The sequence below is a fragment of the Diospyros lotus genome, chromosome 1 (assembly GCF_014633365.1).
Source record: "Diospyros lotus cultivar Yz01 chromosome 1, ASM1463336v1, whole genome shotgun sequence".
NCBI classification, from domain to species: domain Eukaryota; kingdom Viridiplantae; phylum Streptophyta; class Magnoliopsida; order Ericales; family Ebenaceae; genus Diospyros; species Diospyros lotus.
Window position 1 is genome coordinate 26,106,891 of NC_068338.1, and position 20,684 is coordinate 26,127,574.

At 34.5% G+C, this 20,684-nt stretch overlaps 1 protein-coding gene across 1 annotated transcript in view; it reads right to left on the minus strand.

Annotated features, from left to right (window-relative positions):
* Positions 1–4,307: 4,307 nt before the first annotated feature.
* Positions 4,308–20,684, minus strand: part of LOC127812351 (fatty acyl-CoA reductase 3-like) — a 121,226-nt gene continuing 104,849 nt past the window's right edge. Inside the window, exons 9-12 of the mRNA XM_052352782.1 lie at positions 5,891–6,178; positions 5,340–5,467; positions 4,814–5,217; positions 4,308–4,664 (exon numbers count right to left, since the gene is read on the minus strand). Of these exons, the coding sequence (XP_052208742.1) occupies positions 5,061–5,217; positions 5,340–5,467; positions 5,891–6,178 (573 nt within the window). The 3' untranslated portion in view covers positions 4,308–4,664; positions 4,814–5,060. The remainder of the gene's footprint in view (positions 4,665–4,813; positions 5,218–5,339; positions 5,468–5,890; positions 6,179–20,684) is intronic.

Consider the following 20,684-nt stretch of genomic DNA (forward strand, 5'->3'; position numbering starts at 1 on the left):
TGCCACAGTTTCTTGAGATGTTTGAGTTTCACTTTGAGCTAACTGCTTAGTCAAAGCATGCACCTAAGCGATTAAGGCAAATATTACATCAATTTTATAGACACCTGCAATCCTTCTTTGAGGAGTCCTATGAGGATTCCATTGATAATTATTTGCAGCCATGTCTTCAAGTAAGGTGTAGGCATCATCAAATGACTTATCCATAAGTGATCCGCCTGCAACTGCATATATGATTGTTCTTATGTGTAATACCTCGTATTGCGTAATGTTAAGTAAGTTCAAGGAACTAGAAATTGGTTTGAGAATGTAGTTAGTTAATTGCTACTGAATCAATGAAATAGAGTGCCCCAAAACGTAAATATCTAAGGAAAATGTATGTCATTGACGCACATATTGAGACAAGATTTATGACACTGAAAGAAATTAAAACAAAGACAGTTTTCAATATAGCTATAATTTAGTCTGAAAAATCGAATGATCATAAAAGACTTCCGAAAAATCTACGGAACCATAAGGAGACTTTGGTTTTGTAAGTAGAACAACCCTGAAGCAATTTCGTATGGAAATTTTTGTAAGATAGGCCTGAGTATGATTTTATGGCCTAAGTGTAATTTTTAATTCTAGTTGAAAAGGGGTTAAAAATGATTTTTTTCCAAATTTGTTGGTCTAATTGAGAAGCATGGAACTTAGGGGTTCAAGTGTAAAATATCAAATTTTAAGGTTTTCAAGAAGAGGGCCAAAATGCAATTAGAAATGATTAGAGGGTAAAAGTATAATTTTTGGAACTTGCAGTGTAAACACTGCAACAAAAATCGATCACCGCATTGTGCACGCCTGCAACTGGCTAGCCAGCCGCCATAGACCCTCAAAGATAGGGCCATCATGGCCTAGGCAACTTGGCGACCAAGGATTGACCATTGATTGGTCGAAGAATGATCGATTTTTGCCTATAAATAGCAAGGGTATTGATTGAAGGTTAGCACACAAATTGCTCATGTTTTGGAATGTTTTTAAGAGATTGGATAGAGAGTTTTTGTTCATTGTATCTTGGAGAAAGGAAAAAGCCACAGTCTCACTGTATCATCAGACTATTAAACTTGAAAGTGTCGCATATCTCTAGAAAGTTAATGAGATGCTAATTGGGATCATCATTCGACAAACCTCTAAATTGAACAGACGTCTGAATCATCTAAATTATGGATGGTTTGATATCAAAATTATTTGCTTGCATATTGTTAGCCTCTGAATGCTCGAGTTAATCCCATTCACCATAGGCATAGCATATTCTTTCAATTTTCTTTGTCCTTCTTGCTGATCTATTGGTTCCTTTTTATCTTCACTTGATAATTCAGCTTGATTTGATTTGCTAGACTTACCTCACCTTACTTTTCTCAAACGAGAAATAGTTCTCTCAATTTCCAAGTCAAGTGGAATAGGATCAATGCCCTTAGATCTTGTATTGATGCATTAACCTACTTCTTTACACAAGTAAAAGAAATAATAATAATAAATAAGTAAACATAAGTTTCAAATTATAATTAATTGCAATTGGTATTAATATTAAAAAAAATAGTAAACACAATCCCCGGCAATGGCGCCAAAAACTTGTTCGTGATTTTATGTAATCCACGAATAACTCGTAAGTATATGTGGTCAAGACAAGTAAAGTGATGAATAAAAATCGTTCTCACGAAAATTGGTAACTAGACCTCTTAATTACTAAAATTAGTCACAACTAACTATATTTGAACAATTGATTACTCAAAGAAATTAATCCTTAAATTTGACACTAAAAAAAATAAACAACTAAGAATCAATTAAAAATTAAAATTTAATTGATTAAGACTTAGGATTTTCTAAATTTACCCAGCAAATCCACTTTCAAGTTACTTCAATCTTTGGTTGATTAAGTTACAAGCTATGTCAATCAAGTACTCTAATTTATTTATTAGCCTATGTATAGATCTAACAAATTTATTCAATTAGCCTAACTCACTACATGTCTATATGAATTAGAATTAAAGATTGCACATGCAATTAAGTGAATATCTTCCTCAATTAATATATGTTATTTTGTCTAAGAGTTTATTTCTCATGTAATTGGTGATCAAGTAATTATAAGTATTAAGTTTAAAACAAAATAAACATAGTTGAAGTAACAATTACAACTAAAAATTGAATAACCAATAAAGTTTCAATACATAAGATCCTTTAGAAACGCTAGACAATTAACTAACCCCTCATAATAAATAATATATTCTTAAAATCAACCGAGTTGAGAGTTGTTGCATAATTGAAATTTTAAACAATTAAAGAACAACAGAAACTCAAAAGAAGAAACGAAAGGAGCTCTCTGGCCAGATCTGAAACAAATCTAGAACAGATTTGCTGTGTGCATTCGCTGTCTTGCACGTGCTTTCTTGGCTGCTTCCAATTCCAAGCATCCTCCTTTGCACCGTCCAATTCCTTTGTCCGCCGCTTCCTTCTGTCCGTAACGGATCTGCTTCTTCAATTCCTTCTGTTTTCAAGTAATTCTTTAATGATTTGAACTCCTCTTCTAATTGGACTTTTGTCGCTTCCCTCAATTTAATAATCCAACTTCAATTCCAGTCTCTTCTCCAATTGCCATTTGAATTGCCCCGCTGCCTTCTATTTATTAATTTATTAATTAATTTAAAATATCAAAATTAATATTATAAATTAATTAAAAATATATTCTTAAGAGCCCAATTTATTAACTTTATCTCATTTACTTGATTCCTATAAAAAGATTCGAATTATATAAAATTCATATAAACTCACACTTTAATAGGACAAATAAGATAGAGTTAAGCTGGTAATTGAATAAAAATATATATAAAATTAAACTCTATCAATTTCCAGTGCACCTGCTTAATTTAATTGCTTGAAAAAGAAATTTTTGACTTTATAAAATGTCACATAGCTAATTTGTGTTTGATGTATTTCTCCCTGCATATACTCTTTTTTATTGTGTATTACAATATAAAAGAATAAATTTTAAAATTAAGTTAAAAGACATCAATTATCTATCTATTCTTAAGAATAGCATAAAAAATTTAAATTATAAAAAATTTTAATTATTAGGAGTAGGGGATCAATTTAGTGGTTTGTTGAGATATAAAAATCAAAATAAATCTCATTGACAGTTTTAAATTGTTAAACTATAAGTGATTACTAATTTTATAAAGTTATAATTTAAAAATATGTGACAATTTATAATTTGAAGAATTTAAATGTTTGATGTTTTGTTTTTTACCGGTAGATGCATTTTTTGGGACCAAAAGGTGAAATTCCTTACCTTAAAAGCCCCCCATAGCTCAACCCCAAGATTTCTGCAGGAGAGGTAAATTACGGAACCCAATAATGAGATTCGAACACGGGACCTGTGATTGGCTATATAGCAACTAGAATCCAAGTCTTTTTGGGACCAACATATGTACAGTCTCAACCCTACGGGCTATGCCCGTGGGGGCACAGTAGATGCATTCTATTCTATCGATAGACGGCCAATCCTTTTAGCGAATTAAAAAGCTTCTGGCGATTGGCAATTAACTGTATATCTCTTTAATGACTACTAGAAGCAATTATGTTTATCGACAAAAATTGAAGGAATAGCGAAGTGACTCTTTACATTTTTGTTAATTAAAATCCTAATTAAACGTGTAGCTAAGCATGAGTAATTAAGGATTACAACCTCATGTGTATTCAATTTCATTAAGAATTATCACTACTTATAAATGATCATAATAATCATATAATAACATTTTATAAAACTTAAAAATTGTTAAATATAAAAAATTAACTTATATTGTTATAAAAATTACATTGTTACAATTTAAAAAGTTATAACTTTTATAACAATATAATGTATATTGTTATAAATATTATTTTTTATTATTTTAACATTTAATTGAAACTTGACTCATTAAAATTGTCTAAATGATCGTATGAATACTGTTTGTGTACTCTTATTTATTGCCACTCTGTTATGATATATTTTTATTAATTTATAATTTTTAAAGCAGTAGACTAATTAAATTAGACATCAAAAAATTAAAATCAAAATTACAATACAATAAATTGTAAATTTTTTATTTTAAAAATACATTTAGATGGTGCCCCATAAGCTAGGTTGCTGGGCTATAGTGGGCCAACAAGCACGAGGCGAGCCAAGCCGAGCTTAGTTAATCACGAGCTAAGCCGGGCAAGCTTACAAGCCTCTTGACGGTTTGACATCATTAATTAAAAACACATATTAAATAATTTAGAGGCACATAATATTATATTTAAAGACATTTACGAATTTTTGACTCTCATAATTATATTAGAACCATACAGATACAGATACTACTTAGAAACGAACAGATACAGATACAGATATAGGCCTTTGAAATGGTTGAACGAAGCACTTTGCCAGTATCTCCAGGACACATGGCTTTCTGGATTGGAGGAAAATAAATGATGCTCCGAATCCCTGCGGATATGTAAGCCATTTTCAGTACAGGGAACTGGATGAAGTAGACAAGGGATTGAACAGCGGCAGATATAGGCCTGATCCAGGAATGGCGGGAGGGATGACTTGCCTAAGGCCCAAAATGCACAGATGCAAGAAGCGATCGAGAAGAGAAGGATGCTGCTAAGACCTGGAAAACATTCATTTACCTTTTTCAAACAGTATTTTTCTTCCTAAGGATGATTCCACATTTATTCTTTCCTTATCAGAATGATATTCCTTATCATGACCTCAATCGAAAGATAAAAATTGGAATTCGACTAGCAGAACTTTACTTACCATACAAGTTCTTCCTTCAAGAGGATGTAGGTTCCATTGGTTCCAATGCAACACTTGCCATGCACTTCCTTTCATAGTCTTCTTATTTCGATCGAAACTCCTTACAACTATACTTATTGATAGTAAACTTCTTGTGGCATACATACGTGTATATATAATAATATTTATATATATGAGTACTTAATGTAATATTCTACAATTTTTCCTCCGAAGAGAAACATATGTTTATTAATTATTAATGCAATTATCACTTAAACACATATTTTACAATACCAGGAATATGAGTGTTCATGAAGTAGTCATCCCAATTAATGATCTTGGGATCAAAGTAAAACACATCTATCTCAATGCTGCCACCATTTCGTGTTATAATTCGCAACTTTTCCGTGTTTGTATCATCGTAGCTGAATGCAAAAAACACCTTCACTTTTAGGCTAATTGGTCATACAGATATGAATATTAATAATTAATTAATGAATTATTAGATTAACACCAAGACAAATATATATATGTAATGAGCACTTACATGCTCTTGAAGAACATGTAAGGTTGGTAAATCTCAGCCAACCGCATCACAAAGTTGATTTTTCGACGTGGATCCGTGTACATTTTTTGAAGATACTGGCGAAATATTGTGTTTACTAGTTGTAATCCCTGTAGAAAGAATAGGAAATGACACCATTAGATTCCATAAAGATACAAAAAAATTAAATCCATTAAATCCTCTTACATTAAGTTCACAATTAGGAACAGTTTTACTGTCTTAAAATTTTATTTTTGCCAGAGAACCCCTTAGAAATCATTCTATGGTAACTTAAAATTTTTTCCAGCATGTGAATTTAGTTTTTTTTGACAGTTAATTTTAGGTCAGGAGGTTATTTATCAAAACAAAACTATAAGTGGTAATTAAAGTGTCCCAAAATATAAATTTTAATTAAGGCGGTTTAGTAATTAAAAAAAAAAAAAAACATCCCAGTAACATTAATGATTAATTAGAAGACATATTTGACATTAATTAATTTAGTTAAAGAAATACTACAGTTGACATTAACCAGAAAAATTAATCAACTAACAAACCTTGAGTGGAAGGACGTAACGAAATGTCATGTATCTGCGGAAGCTATCCATGGAGTTGAACATTGTGAGCTTGCCAACTTTGACGGGTTTTCCATCTTTTCCAATCCAAGGATGCTTAGTGAAGTAATGGGGGGCATAATCTACGAGTTTGGTGAATCTTATGGGATTAGCTACCGATGAACCCACATGGTATATTATGGTCTCTTCATCCCCTGCAGCTGCTTGATTAATTGCATAATCAGCTGCCATGGCCGCCATCATCGCATGAACCACGAGGTCTGCCGGGATCTGCATTCATCCAATAATAATTAATTAATCCTCTAATTGAACATCAATTGATTTTCTTAATTACTTGGGCAAAATAAACATGGTTTAATCATGATCAGAATTAATTAATTACTGCTTACTAAATTAGAAAATGATGCATTTAATTAATTAATTATTGATTAGCCCACCACATCCATTATAGTTCCTGGATCACCAAGGAAGCATGTCAACATTCCTTTGCCATATCCGAGGTAGAAGCTATCAATCGTTCTGCATGTAATCAACTAAAACAAGTCAAATAAAATTTATTTAATGGAGAAATATACCCGACTCAACAACTTTGGGCGTGAGGTGAGTTGAGTTTATTGAGGCAAGTTTTAAAAGTTAATGTTGGGTAAATATTTGAGTTAAGGTTAGGGGTTAAAATAAAAAACATAATTTTAATCACAAATATTGGGAGATCACCTGAGGATTATTTCCTAGCATGTCTGCAGGTATCCATGCAAAAATGTTCACATTATTCTATAGGCACTGTATAATTTCTTGTTTCTCTTGCGATGGCAATTGGCTCCTCACATAGACCCATTTCTCCTTATTATATGCATATAGTTTGACAGGCTCTAAGGTTTCCACCAACTGTGGCTTCAGCGATGCCTACTCAAAAATAGACATGGTCTCAACTGGAGCATTAGGAATTTTCTTGCTCTTTACACTCTTTATTGATGAGACATAATAGATCTGAGACTTCTTTTGATCACTTCAAACTTGTCTCACACCATTAGAAGTCGGGAACTTCATCAAAAGATAGCTAGGATGGATGACTGCCCTCGTGTTATTGATAAGTGATCTCCCCATGAAATTCACCTAGTCAGTGTCATTCTGGGGATGCGTTTCCAATGTTACTGGTAGCTGTACAAAACCCGCGACGGGTGCCACCTCATCAGTCAAGTTGTATAGAGGTGAAGAAATAGGCTTGAGGTAGTCATGAGCAATATGCATTTGCTCGAAATAATTCCAATAAATCAAATTAATAAAACTACTACTATAAACAAGAGTTTGATCAATCGGGTGCTTCAGAATCATAGCAAAGATAACCAGAGGATCGGGCATAAGCACATTTCTTTAGTCTACGGGAGTGAAAGTTATAGGCTTCTCATCAAACTTCACTTGAGCCACTAAATCCACATGAAAGGCCTAATGCGTATATGTTTTCCTTGCTGATGAAGACCAAAAATAATGTGGATGTGTTCCCACATTAGTTTATTGTTTGTAGGGGTTTGTAGAAGTTTCTCCCCCTTAGGGCCTCCTATGTTGCTACTACTAAGCCATCTGTTGCTGATTACCACCACCTCAGGGTTCTCTTCTCCATGGGTTGCGGTCCATTATTGGAGATCTATCCGATTGCCACAAATTGCCAAAGTGCGGCCCCTCTTATTGTTCTTGGCCCGACTTAGGCCGATCAAGGAGGACCTGATCTAGTTCACCCTTTCTAGCCAACAACTCAATATAATCACGAAGATGGCGACATTTTTTTGTTGCATGGCCCAAACATTGATGGAATTAACAGAAAGATTGTAGGTCCTCGCAGATTGGTCTGTCAAAGGGTAGGGGGAAATTGATGAGATTGGTATATGCTACAGATGAAAGAATGGCTATGCGAAAGTTAGATAGAGGAATGTACGCCTAGAACCTGGTCGGGGGTGGTACGTATGTCTAAAGCCTAGGTTGACTATAGTCATCAGACCTAGGGTCTTTTACATCAAGTTTCCTAGACACCTCACCAACTGGTTTTCCCTTTTTCTTTGTCCCTTTGTTAAGCTACTCTGGTGGGAATTCACAAGTGCGAAGAATATCCAGTTGCACCACATATCTGTTGTCATGGGCAAATAAATCAACCAGTGTTGTCAGTTGGTCAAGAGCTAGGGACTTCCTTAGCGACAAAAGAGTAGTTCCCTACAAAAAAGTCTATAATGCCACACCAATTGACAAATCTTGGACCTCTAGGATGGCATTCCAAAAATAGTTGATGTATTGTCTCAATGTTTCCTTGGGCTCTTGTCGATTATTAAGAAGGAAAGTGGGATCCTTCTTCCTTAGGGCATTAGCTATGAAGGTTGCAATGAACTTTGAGCTCAACTGCTCATAGAAGGTGATATAGACGGATGGAAGCTCACCGAAACAAGCGTGAGGGTACTCGACCAAAGATTAAGGGAAGACCAAGAACACTGTGGTATCACCCTTACTTATGTAAATATGCCAAGGATTTAAACCGTTGTGCCTGGAAAATAGAGTCTCTTTTTCCATCAAACTTGGGCAATTGTGGAAGTTTGAATTTAGGAGGAAAGGAACAACTCAATATGTCCTCAAAAAATGGGACTCTCCGCGTCTGTTTATCTAGGCATTGCCCCTTCCATTTTTTGAGTTCCAAGAAGCTAGGAGGGCTCTACGATTAGAGTCCCGTGTTGGCCTCCACACATCCTTGGCAAAGGTGGTGCTCCCCACCGTCTCTTCCTGTGTAATCGTTTTACATGTGTTCTTATGCCTTTTTGCATACAACTCCTCTTGCATAGGAACGCGCAACTGTGATCTTAGCGAGGCCGCTAGTGGCTATGATGGATGCTGCTACAGAGGCATTAAAGTCTGCCTAGGGCAGGCACCGATTTGAATTCCCCCTAAGGCTAGGAGGCTTATAGGTGTAAGCCTTCCCAGGAGTTGGCAAGAGTGCATGCAACAATTCAGATAAATGCTTCAAGAGCTTGAATTTTTCTTCATTGCTTCTCCTTAAGTCATCGTATCTTTGTTCTAACTTTTGAAACTCTTCAAGATATACAATAGATAACCTCCAAGATCTAGAGGTTCTTGGTGTTTCGGCCTAGACTTGATCACCTTCTGCGTCATTGGGTTGGTCGGGCTCAGGAACCTGTCAAATAGGACATTCTCGTTGTTCGAAAAGTCATCTGGGGCATGTAGAGGTTGGGCATGCAAGAGAGGCATGCGCAGGTGATGATTGCTTGATGAACCAGCCTTGCTTTAGCGAATACTGTTCGTAGGCCACTCGACTCCTTTATCTTCTTTGCGATGTTACAAGGCTCGTACCCCATGAACATGGTGAAATAGCTGAAAGACGTTTCCTAGTAGTAGCCTCTCGTTATCTAGAGAGAATGAAATGTGTGGTCTCATGAGGCTGGGATACCCTTGCATTAGTAGACAATGTTCTCCTCGCTATAGAGTTTGACTTTTTGCTTGTTTCCCACAGACAGTGCCAAATTGTCATTAGAATACAACAATTAAATTTATGTCCTAGGAAACAACTTAGCAGAGCCCAGTGAGGAAGTCAAGGATAAGGTATGTGCCAGCAAGGGATGTTAGCAGGTTTCTAGCAAGAGGATGGTTTGATTCCCTATACAAAATAGCAGAATTATTAAGGCCAAGCTTGATCTGTTGTCTGAGAGAGCTAATAGGATGCCTTGAGTCTCCAGATGCCTGATAAGTCTTTGGGAGGCTTTTTTCTCGAAAATGCGGGTCTTTGGTTGGCTAGTCTTAGGATGATTTGGCTTTGGGAGAGTTGAGAGAGTCTCTAGGTGCAATGCTCCGATGTCTTTGGATAAGTTTGTGGCCCAAGCATAATTAGAAAGTACGCGGGGAACTCCCCCGCACAGGCCTTCCGATGCCAAAGTTAGATCATGCTGTAACATCCCACCTCGAGCTATAAAGAAGGACCGGAACAACTTACCCTAATAGGCCTACGCTGTAATACCCCATGTATAGATAAGGCTGTCATGTAATTTTAATAAGTTTAGAATACCGAAAATAGATTTTATAGCAATTTCAGGTACCGAATCAACTGCAGGGAGTGTCTCGGGGTAGAATTATCTAAGGAAAATTATATGGTTTCAATGAGAGTTTCAAGATAGGATTTATGGTATCAAAAGAAATCGGATCAGGAACAATTTTCAGTACAACTAAAACACAGCTGCCATTTAGGCTGTAAAACTGAATCGTTGTAGGAGGCTCTCGAAAAATCAACGGAACCCTAAGGGGGCTCCGGTTTTGCGTAATAAGCAACCCTTCAGTGGTTTCGGAGTGAAATGACGGCCCGATAAGGACACTGGGGCAAAATCGTCTTTTTAGCTAAGATTCGAATTATTAATTTTATATTTTCGGTATTGAAATGTAAATTAATTTGAAATTTAATAGCATAGTTAGAATAAGAGAACTACCTAAGAGATATTATGAATAAAAATTGAGATTTATATAAATTAGTATAATATATAATTATATATATATATATGCGTGTAGTGGCACGCAATGGCCACGCCCCCTGTAACCCTCCAGCCACACCCTACAAGATTTAAGCGACGCCCTGCCAGATTTGAAAGAAAATTAGCAAAAAGATATGGGGTAGGGAGAATTGAGAGATTGACTTATCTCTCATTAATTAAATGTGGTACTATATATATATATATATATATGTACGCAAGTGTGGCCATGCTCTGTAAATGCCGTAATCTTCCCGCTAAAAGGAGGGACGGCCGAAGGAATTGAGGGTCGGGGTTGCCTATAAATAGAAGAGGAAGTGGAGAGCAAATGCAAGAAATGTAGAAGGAAAGGAAAGCTTGGGCAGGCGGCCATGGCAGCACCTCGAATGGAGCAGGGCAGCAGCAGCAAGCTGCAACGGGGTGTGGATGCGGGGCCGAGGCAACCTCGCACGGTGGTTCGTGGCGAGAGGCAGCTTGTTGGCGAGTTGGTGCGGCGATGGAGTTCGAGAGGCGGCCGAGAGCAGCAAGCCCGCGGCCATGGTAGCCATGGCCGCGAGCTCACCGAGCTGGAGCAGCTGCCGCGGTGATGACAGCAGGGTGCAACGCGATGAGGAGCTTCAGCACGCGATGGTGGCTGATCCGAGAGCAGCGACGGTGGAAGCAAGGCGCGGTGGGGCTGGAAGCGGCTAGCAGCGACGGCCGCGAGCGGTGCTGGCTCGGCCATGAAGAAGAAGAAGAAGAAGAAGAATAGAAGGAAGAAGGAAAAGAAAAGAAGAAGAAGAAAGAAGAGAAGAAAGAAGAAAAGAAGAAGTTGGAGGTGCAGGAGGCGGGAAAAGGAGGAAGAAGAAGAAGGGAGGAGAAAAGAAAAAGAAAAAGAAAAGGAAAAGAAAAGAAAAGAAGAAAAAAAATTAGGAAAAAATAGAAAAAATGTTAGCAAAATTCCAGAAAAAATTATAGAAAATAGGAAATTATGTTTCGGTGATATCCCGGAGATTTTGGAAAGAAAAACAGTTCGGGCACACGTTTCAAGGTTAGGGCACGCATACCGAGGAAATTCAAGATGCTAAGTTAAGGTGAGTAAAATTTCTTAGAAAATTTCATAAATTCAAGAATATTATTTTATGAATTTTCGTAGAGAAATATTTGAGAAAATATTTAGAAATATTTAATTTAGATTTATTGAGAAAAATTAAGAAGAAATAGAGAGAAAATTATAGAAAATGCCAGGAATTATGAAAAAATAGGTTTTAATGTTTATTTAAATAATAATGGTGATTAGGATGCTTTGAGGCTGAAGTTGAAGAGACTCGTGCAAATTTTGAGGTTGGCACGCAAATCGAGGCAAGGCACGAATATCGAGGTTGCCCGATAAGCTTGAGAAGGTAAGTGATACTCCCCAATTAAAGTTAGTTTTATGAAAAATGCTTGGTTAGTAAGTGGTACTTCCTCAAAAATGATTTCATCATATTGACATGCCTTGATATGTATCCATCACGTAGACTGCATACATGACTATGAAATGCATAAATACACGTTGATATCATCGATCACATACATATGAGGTCGTAGGGGGTACGAACTGGCACCGCTGCCTTACCAAGGGTGCACCCATACACCCCGACTTCGAAAGAGGTGACCGCTAAAATGGTAGATAGCATGAGGGGTGCAGTTGACACCTACGATGAAAGACATTGCATACACTCATGACATAGCATTATGTACCCTTACTTAGATGGTTCATCATCTAACTTGGGTTCGCCCCTGGAACATTCAACGTTCCAGTCGGGACTTACAGAGATGATTCCGAGATTGGTGAGATGTAGTGACGCGAGACGTCGAGAGGCGAGTAAATGTACCATGTTGTAATATGAATAGTTTAAGAATTATGTACATTGCATTTATTTTCAGAAGCTTATGTAATAATTTTGTAATAAACACTATGTTCGGTTATTTATATAATGCCATGAGCAAGTTTGGTTCAGCTTCCGCTTTGTATTTATTTCTAGTGTAGGTATTTCGCACTAGATAAGGTCTTAGGGAATTTTGGGATAATGTAAAGATAAAAAAAAAAAAAAAAACAAATTTCCTAAGGCATAACACGCTCTGAAGGAGTAGGCTGTTACAGTACGCGAACTTTTCAGGGGGTTACCCATTCTTGAGCTTCCCCAGCTCAAGCACGCTTAACCTAGGAGTTCCTTGCCTACATTCAGCCCAACTCTTTGGGTAAAAAGGCAGGGGATGAGAGCGGAGGACCTGAAGGTACATCTTCGGGGAAGAGATTCCCTAAGGAGAATCCTTTGGATGAGACTCTTTCGAAGACCCCGAAGACTTTTTGGGTTTTTGAGATAATTAAAGGGGTTGGCCTAGAAGACTTTTTAGGGTGAGTTTTTGGAATTGAACAACTTGAGGGCATTCAAAGGGGCCTTTTTTCGAATACTCTTTGGAGTCATTGGGTGACTTGTGCTCGAAAGTCTCTTCGGGATGAGTCTTAGGCTTTGGGGCTTAAGGACATGGCTATCTCGAAGATACTTTGGAGTCATCAGGAGACTTCTGCTCAAAAGACTCTTTGGGGTTGTTAGCTTCATTGGATATTTGAATTTTGATTTCATTTTTCTAAGATATCCCACAATATATAGTCTAATTTTTTGCTACAAAAAAAACTAGACAAAAATAAATTAATTAACATGTAAAAAAAGCCGACAAAAACTAAACACCAGCTCAAAAATAAACAGCCCAGAGTGCACAACCAAAAAACTACCAAACCCTTGGCTAGTTATAATTAAGTTTGTATATTTAATTACCAACTAAGAAAAAATAAAAAATAAGAGTTTGTATTGTATGTACCTGACACCTTCAATCCAACCTGGGAATGGTTCCATGAAAGTACTAGTTATCATGGTGGGACGAATGATAACTAAGGGCAGATTTCCTTTCAAGTCTCCCAAAAGCATCTCTCCCATTGCCTTTGTAAACACATAGGTGTTTGGCCACCCATACTTCCTTGCCCTACCAAACAAAACAGATCCAAATGGTTCACCAAACGGCTGTTAGCTCTCTCTCTCTCTCTCTCTCTCTCTCTCTCTCTCTCTCTCTCTCTCTCTCTATATATATATATATATTTATATATATGTGTGTGATCAAAATGTCATTTTTTTTAATTTTATCAAAATGTCAATTTTTTTTTTTTTTCAAAACGTTATATTTCATATATTCTTTTGGTTGTGTCAAGAGTATGAAGTAGGCAACTTAATTATTACAGAACCTATTAAATTCTGTCTTCTTATATTTAAATTTTGCAGTCATTAATTAGAGCTAGAAATATGTAAATTATATAAGTAAATTATAAATGCTTCATTAATTAATTAATAAGATATAAGGTTAATTAATTGTTGATGAGTTGTGGCAACTAACCTTTGAATGCCCAAATCCTTCATTGCCATTGTAATTTCTCCCTCTGTGGCTCCTACTTGCCGGAGCTCGCTCAATCTCGCCTCCACGACTTTCTTCTCCATGTCGATGTCCAGCCCTAGGGCTCCATTTAGAGCCTCACCCATGCGATAGGGCTTCTCCAATATGAGCCCACCCCTCTCACCGGATACATAAGCTGCAAAATTACACCATTTTAATTAAAAAATGTGCTTATTTCAGTTATATATTAATTGATTGTCGACTATAGCCTAAATAACTCTACCTGTGTGTGTGGTGATAATTAAGAAATTAAATTATTATTAAATCATAATTAATCAAACACATTCATAGCCCAAGAAACAGGAAAGACGACGAGAGAGCTCAAGTGAAGAAGCCCCAATAACAGTTCATATATATAGCTGATGATGCTCAAAATGGTACACAGGATGGAGTGCACGCAATTCCTTAGATTTTAGGTCTAAGAAATACTAATTTAATTAATATGTGGATTGCTTTCACAAATGGTTATAGACATTTTGTTTCAATAAATGTATCCTGTAAACCCAAATAATTAGACTCAAATTAAAACAATTATTAAAGATAAAAATTGATAAATGTGTTTTAAGTGTAATGTCATGTGTCTCTAAATCATTTAATTTGTGTTTTTAATAATGATTAATTGTTACTAAAGATATAACTATGAACACAAGTCAACAGGACAAATATATATGCCCTCTTTGCAATACATGCATTCTATTGGCTCGTGTCTCTATTTATATCTTTAGCGATAATTATTATTATCAAATTACACATATTTTATCATTAAGGGACATATAGTAAGAAATTTAGAGACATATATTTATATTAATCCCTGTTTACCTCTAATTATTTGGCTCTAAAACTTCGGACAAAAATCATAGCCTAAGAAAGATCAATTAAATGGTTTTTACATTAAAAAACTATGGAGTTCAATAGAATTTTATGATTTCAAAAAATAATACTAACATTTGTTTGAAAAGTCAATTTTTGTCTTGATATAGAATTTTATGCAAAATTATTTTTAATATTTTTGATTAATTAATCTGGTGTATATCATGGTTTGAGAAATTTATCGAATTTACAAACTTAGAGAGCTGAGAAAGTTAAATAGTAATTTACATAAATAATTTAAATAAATATTAAATATTAAGTTGATTAAAAATACAAAACAAGTTAAAAATAATGTAAATTAATAATAATAATGGCATTTTCTGAAATATGAGCTAAAATAAATTAATATATATTTTGTCACTCACAGAAGCAACAGTCTTCATAAAACTCCATACAGATTCATTTAATATATATTTTGATGTTAATTTGGATGTCTTCTCAACACTTGTGGCCGTTTCTGTCACCTCCAATTTGTGTGTATTTACGTTGCGCTAAATACACTACTTGGGTGGGCGTTAGGTACATAATTATTGTCTATTGATGACTTCTCTGGGACTGAAAAATATTTATGAAGATGATTTATGGGTTGCGTCCACCATACATACTACAAGCAGCTGTAAAATTCTTATACCATTTTTTTAAGTTGCGTCCACCATCTCTTCTTATACTACAACTCCTAATCCGGCCTTTGCATCTGATTTAAAAAAGGGCTGGTGACTGAAGGCATATAACAAAATATAACAATTCCATGAGAAGTACATTTCTGTATAAAAATATTTGTGATTTTAGGCGAGAGTCACTTTGGTGGTCCTTTAATAATATAAATAAATATTAAAAATTATTTAATTTTTACTTTGTTTACTTTTTGAAGGCAAAATCACTAATTATATTTTTGTATTCAAGTTCAAAAAGTAAATCTTTTTTAATTGACAATATAAATAAGAAAAAAAGAATTAAAAATATAAGAGTTGAATAAATAAAAAATATGGAGAGTACAGAGTCAAGTTTTGCAACTTAAAAAATCACCAATTCACTTTTGTTTTTTTTCTTTAATGCCCAGATCAATAGAGATTCCTCAAACGAAGTTTTCGCCATTCAAAGGATCATCTTATCAAATTGTCCTTCTAAAATAATGTCACTTCTTGCATTATTTTTCTATTACATTACTGAATTACACCTAATTATTAATTACTTAACATTAAAAAATTATCCATGGATTTAGGGAGTTAAAAGGTTTTCTCATCTAAATGACATTTTACTATTTAATATTAGAAAATGATCTATAGACTTGGGGAGTGGGGAGCCTCTTATCCAAATTGAATAACAAAATTATACACAAAGTATGAATTCAAATAAAAATTAACATAAAATAGAATTAATAATTTTGAATCTCAAAATTTAAAAAAATATATTTTAATTAATAAGTGATTTTGAAACCCCTCCTTTTTGGGCCCTAGACATAAGTCTTAGTGGCCTATGTCTTGAGCAGAGATTGAATATAAGTGATGGATGGTGATTATCGTTGATAAGTTGACAAATCAAACAAGGGAAAAGGCAAATTCCTTTTATATTTTTTCTAAGTATGAAATTAAGGAGGATTTCCACCAAAACTTATTTTTTAGTGAATTAATATTATAAATTTAAGAGAGAGTTTTTTCTGCATCATTGAGATTTAGCATAATTTAGAGAGTATTCCCTCCATCTATAAATCATATTCACTTCTCTTAACTTAACAAAATATATATCTGTAACGGCCCTAAAGTGGGTCTAGATGTTTTAACACTTAACATTAGTTTAATGGTATTTTAAATGTGAGGTCTAATTATTTTAATATTTAATAAAATTTCTTTGAGGGCGTAGAAATAATTTTAGGTCGAATAATTTTATTTTATAGTTCATATGGTCGGAAGATAAGTGTGTGGGTCTAATTTTTTTTTTGAATTTAGAAATAATGTAATGGGCCGCAATTAATTAGTTAACAAGATCATGAGTTTGACCAGGGTGGGAAATCAAGCCTAGTGGGCTTGATATATATATATGGAGTACATGGGGCTGTGCTTAGGCCCATGGTGATAAATAGCTTGAAAATAATGAAATTGGTGGTGTAATAAAAATAAACTAAAATAAGAATAATAATAACAATAATAAATAAAATAAAAATAAGAAAATAAATTAAGTTAGCATTTGTCAATAAAACCCCTAAAACCCTTCCTTTCTTCACTGTTTGATTCCTTTCCTCACTCCCTAGCATCTTCTTATACTTCACCTTCCCCTTCCATTTTATGTTCATCTCGCTGCTGCCTTCCATTTTTATGCTGGTGGAGCTTTTCTTGCTTACATCTTCATCAGGCAAGTTTCTTACTCAACCTCTATTACACTCTCTACATTTCGTACTCAACTTCTTAGCATTTTGCAACTTGCTAGCATGATGTAAGGTAGATAGCATATACATACAAAATTGTTGAGTTACAGTGGGGACTCGGATCGCCCTATTTATTTCAAGTGAATGGCTCCTTGGTAGATAAGGATGCAAATCTTAATTCATTGTATCCATAACAGCTAAATTATATAGAGATGTATATATACACATATTTATATATATGCACCATCTCTGTTGAATGCGTTAACCAGAATAGCAAACCCATTTGTATATATATATTGTTGTAGCTGTATTAGCCGTTGAATGCCTTGTCCCAAGCAACCCATCTACATTTACATATATATATATATAAATATATATGCATACACAGTTCGACCATAGATGCTCTGTTCCCAGTAGACCCATTTACATCTTCATACTTATATACTTTTGTGCGTAGCAGAGTAGCTGCTCACTGGAAGCTCTCTCTCTCTCTCTCTCTCTCTCTCTATATATATATATCAATAAAACCATCCAAATGGGGTTCTCTCTCCCCTCACTGTTACACCCGGAAGCTCCTTTTTGCCCATTTGAACCACCCAAGATGTATATATGCATATACAACTTGCTTTGTTTTTGTTCGGCCACCCCACATTTGCAGATATATATATATTTATATACATACACACCCAAGTTGCTGGATGCTTGCCCCAAATGAACCCATTTACATTTATATTTACAGATACGTTCAAGCCAATGCCCTGCCCCAAGCAACCAATTTACATTCATATATAATATATATATATATCCACGTCCACGCCCTGCTCCAAGTAACCCAATTTACATTTATATATATATATATATGTGCATTTACACGTCCAAGCAAATACTCTGCTCCAAACAACTCATCATCTACATTTATATATATATATATGTATACATATACACGTTCAAGCCACTGGAAACCATTTACATTCTCTTATATATATAAATATATACATATATTAGTACCCACTGTAAAGAAGTGAAGTCCAGCCATTGTTCACATTTGGAAGCCATATATCTATATATCCATACCCACTGGATGCTCCATGTAAACCCATTTAAAATTCTATATTTATATATATATATATCTACACACGTCCAAGATAAGCTACTGGATGTCCAAGCAAACTCATATATACTATTAGAGTGCATTTCTATGTACATATTCAAGCCCACTTATATAAATACTCAAGCCCACCCACATAAATATTCAAGGTCCATATATATATTCCAAGCCATTCAATATATTAAAAGCCCATTGGAATGACCTTGCGTTGCACCTTATCCTTAACCACATATTTCTATTATAATCATAATAGAAAATATCTTATATAGTTGGTGATGTTCTAAATTTTAATAGCTCAAGGTATATGTATAAATAATATACGTGTATATATATATATATGAATACTTGTTATGCACCCGGTAAATTATAAATCTTAGTAATCGATTTAATGAACTCTTGAATAAATTATTGTAGCGTGTGTACGCTTGATGTAAGCGAAAAGCTACTCAATAATGTGAATGGGAAGAAATTATTTGTATAAGTATGACAATAATTTGTGAGATGAAATTTCGTGGATTCTATATATATATATGGAAAGGAATGCATGATATGTTCCGTACATGTTTAACATGTGTATGTTATGATACTTTGTATTATTTATCTTTGCGCACCTATTATTTTGCGCGAAAGGAAAGGGTACCCTAGAGCACTTGGCACGGGATGAGATGGCCATAGCCCAGCAGGTTGGCTCCATATTTATTTGTGAGTTTCTATTTACATGATGCACTTGGGCGTGTGTGAATTGATGGCTTGCGAGCCTATGAGATTTGATACTAACATTAATTTATATGCACATTTTCAAAATAGTACATGGTGGCATGATACATTTAACTTAGAATTGATCAATTCTTAAATTGTGATACTTGTATACAATTGTTGAGTTCTGGATTACTCTCTTTTTGGTGTCACCTTATTCTCGGTTCATGATCATTATTGTCTTAGAACTTGCTGAGCCTTGTGGCTCACTTGATCTTCTTTGCCATTCCAGGTAAAGAGAAAGCTATTATTGGGGGCGAGTCCAGTGGGACTAAGGCCTAAGGATAGTGGTGTACGGGGACGCGTCCTAACTTAAAGATCCTGTTTAGCATTTTGGTGAGACTTGAGATGAAATGACTCTTATTTTGTTAGTTAACATTAGAGTCTCTTATCTATTTTGTATGGCCGTTGAGCCCGAACTCTTGAGATATTGGAAGTGTAATTGAATCTTAATTTAGTTTCCGCTGCTAGTAATAAATTGAGTTGTATGTTTTATTATGGTTTGTTCTATATCATCTCTGTGATGACCTCCTTTCGAATATTCTATGCTAGCGGGAATATTCGAGCGTGGGCCCTTACAATATCACTTTCCCTTTTTCTACTTATTATCACTTATATATCAGCCTAGATTTATCTCAAAGAGGGCCAATCATATTTTTAACGATTTTGCCTGACTTAGCTCGTGATTAACTAAGGCTGGCTTGGCTTGCCTCGTGCTTGTTGGCCCACTATACCCAGCAACCTAGCTTATTGGGCACGATCTAAAAGTATTTTTAAAATAAAAAAAAATATAATTTGTTGTATTATAATTTTGATTTTAAATTTTTGATATCTAATTTAATAAGTGTACTGCTTTAAAAATTATTAATAAAAAATATGCCATAACACAATGACAAGAAATAGGAGAACATAAACAGTATTCATATAATCATTTAGACAATTTTAATGTGTCAAGTTTCAATTAAATGTTAAAACGACAGAAAATAATTTTTACAACAATATACATTATATTATTATAAAATTTATAACTTTTAAAATTATAACAATGTAATTTTTATAACAATATAAGTTAATTTGTTATATTTAACTATTTTTAAGTTTTATAAAATGTTATTATATGATTATTATGATCATTTATAAGTAGTGATAATTCTTAATGAAATTGAATACACATGGGGTGGTTGTAATCATTAATTACTTCTCTATCCCTTAAGCTTAGCTTCATGTTTAATTAGGATTTTAATTAACAAAAATGTAAGGAGTCACTTCTCTATCCTTAAGTTTTTGTTGATATCCCCAACTACTTTCACTAGTCATTAAAGAGATATACAGTTTATCGCCACAGTTAGCAGCTTTAATTCGTTGAAAAAACTGGTCACCGGTCGATGGAATGGAATGCATCTGCTGGTAAGAAACAAAACATCAAACGTTTAAATTCATCAAATTATAAATTGTCACAGATTTTTAAGTTATAACTTTGATTATAAAATTAGTGATATCACAAACGTTTAAATTCATCAAATTATAAATTGTCACAGGTTTTTAAGTTATAACTTTGATTATAAAATTAGTGATATCAGTTATAGTTTAACAATTTTAAGCTGTCTAATGAGATTTATTTTCAATTTTATGTCTCAATAAACCACTAAATTGATCCTCTACTCCTAATAATTAATTTATTTTTATAATTTAGATTTTGAATGG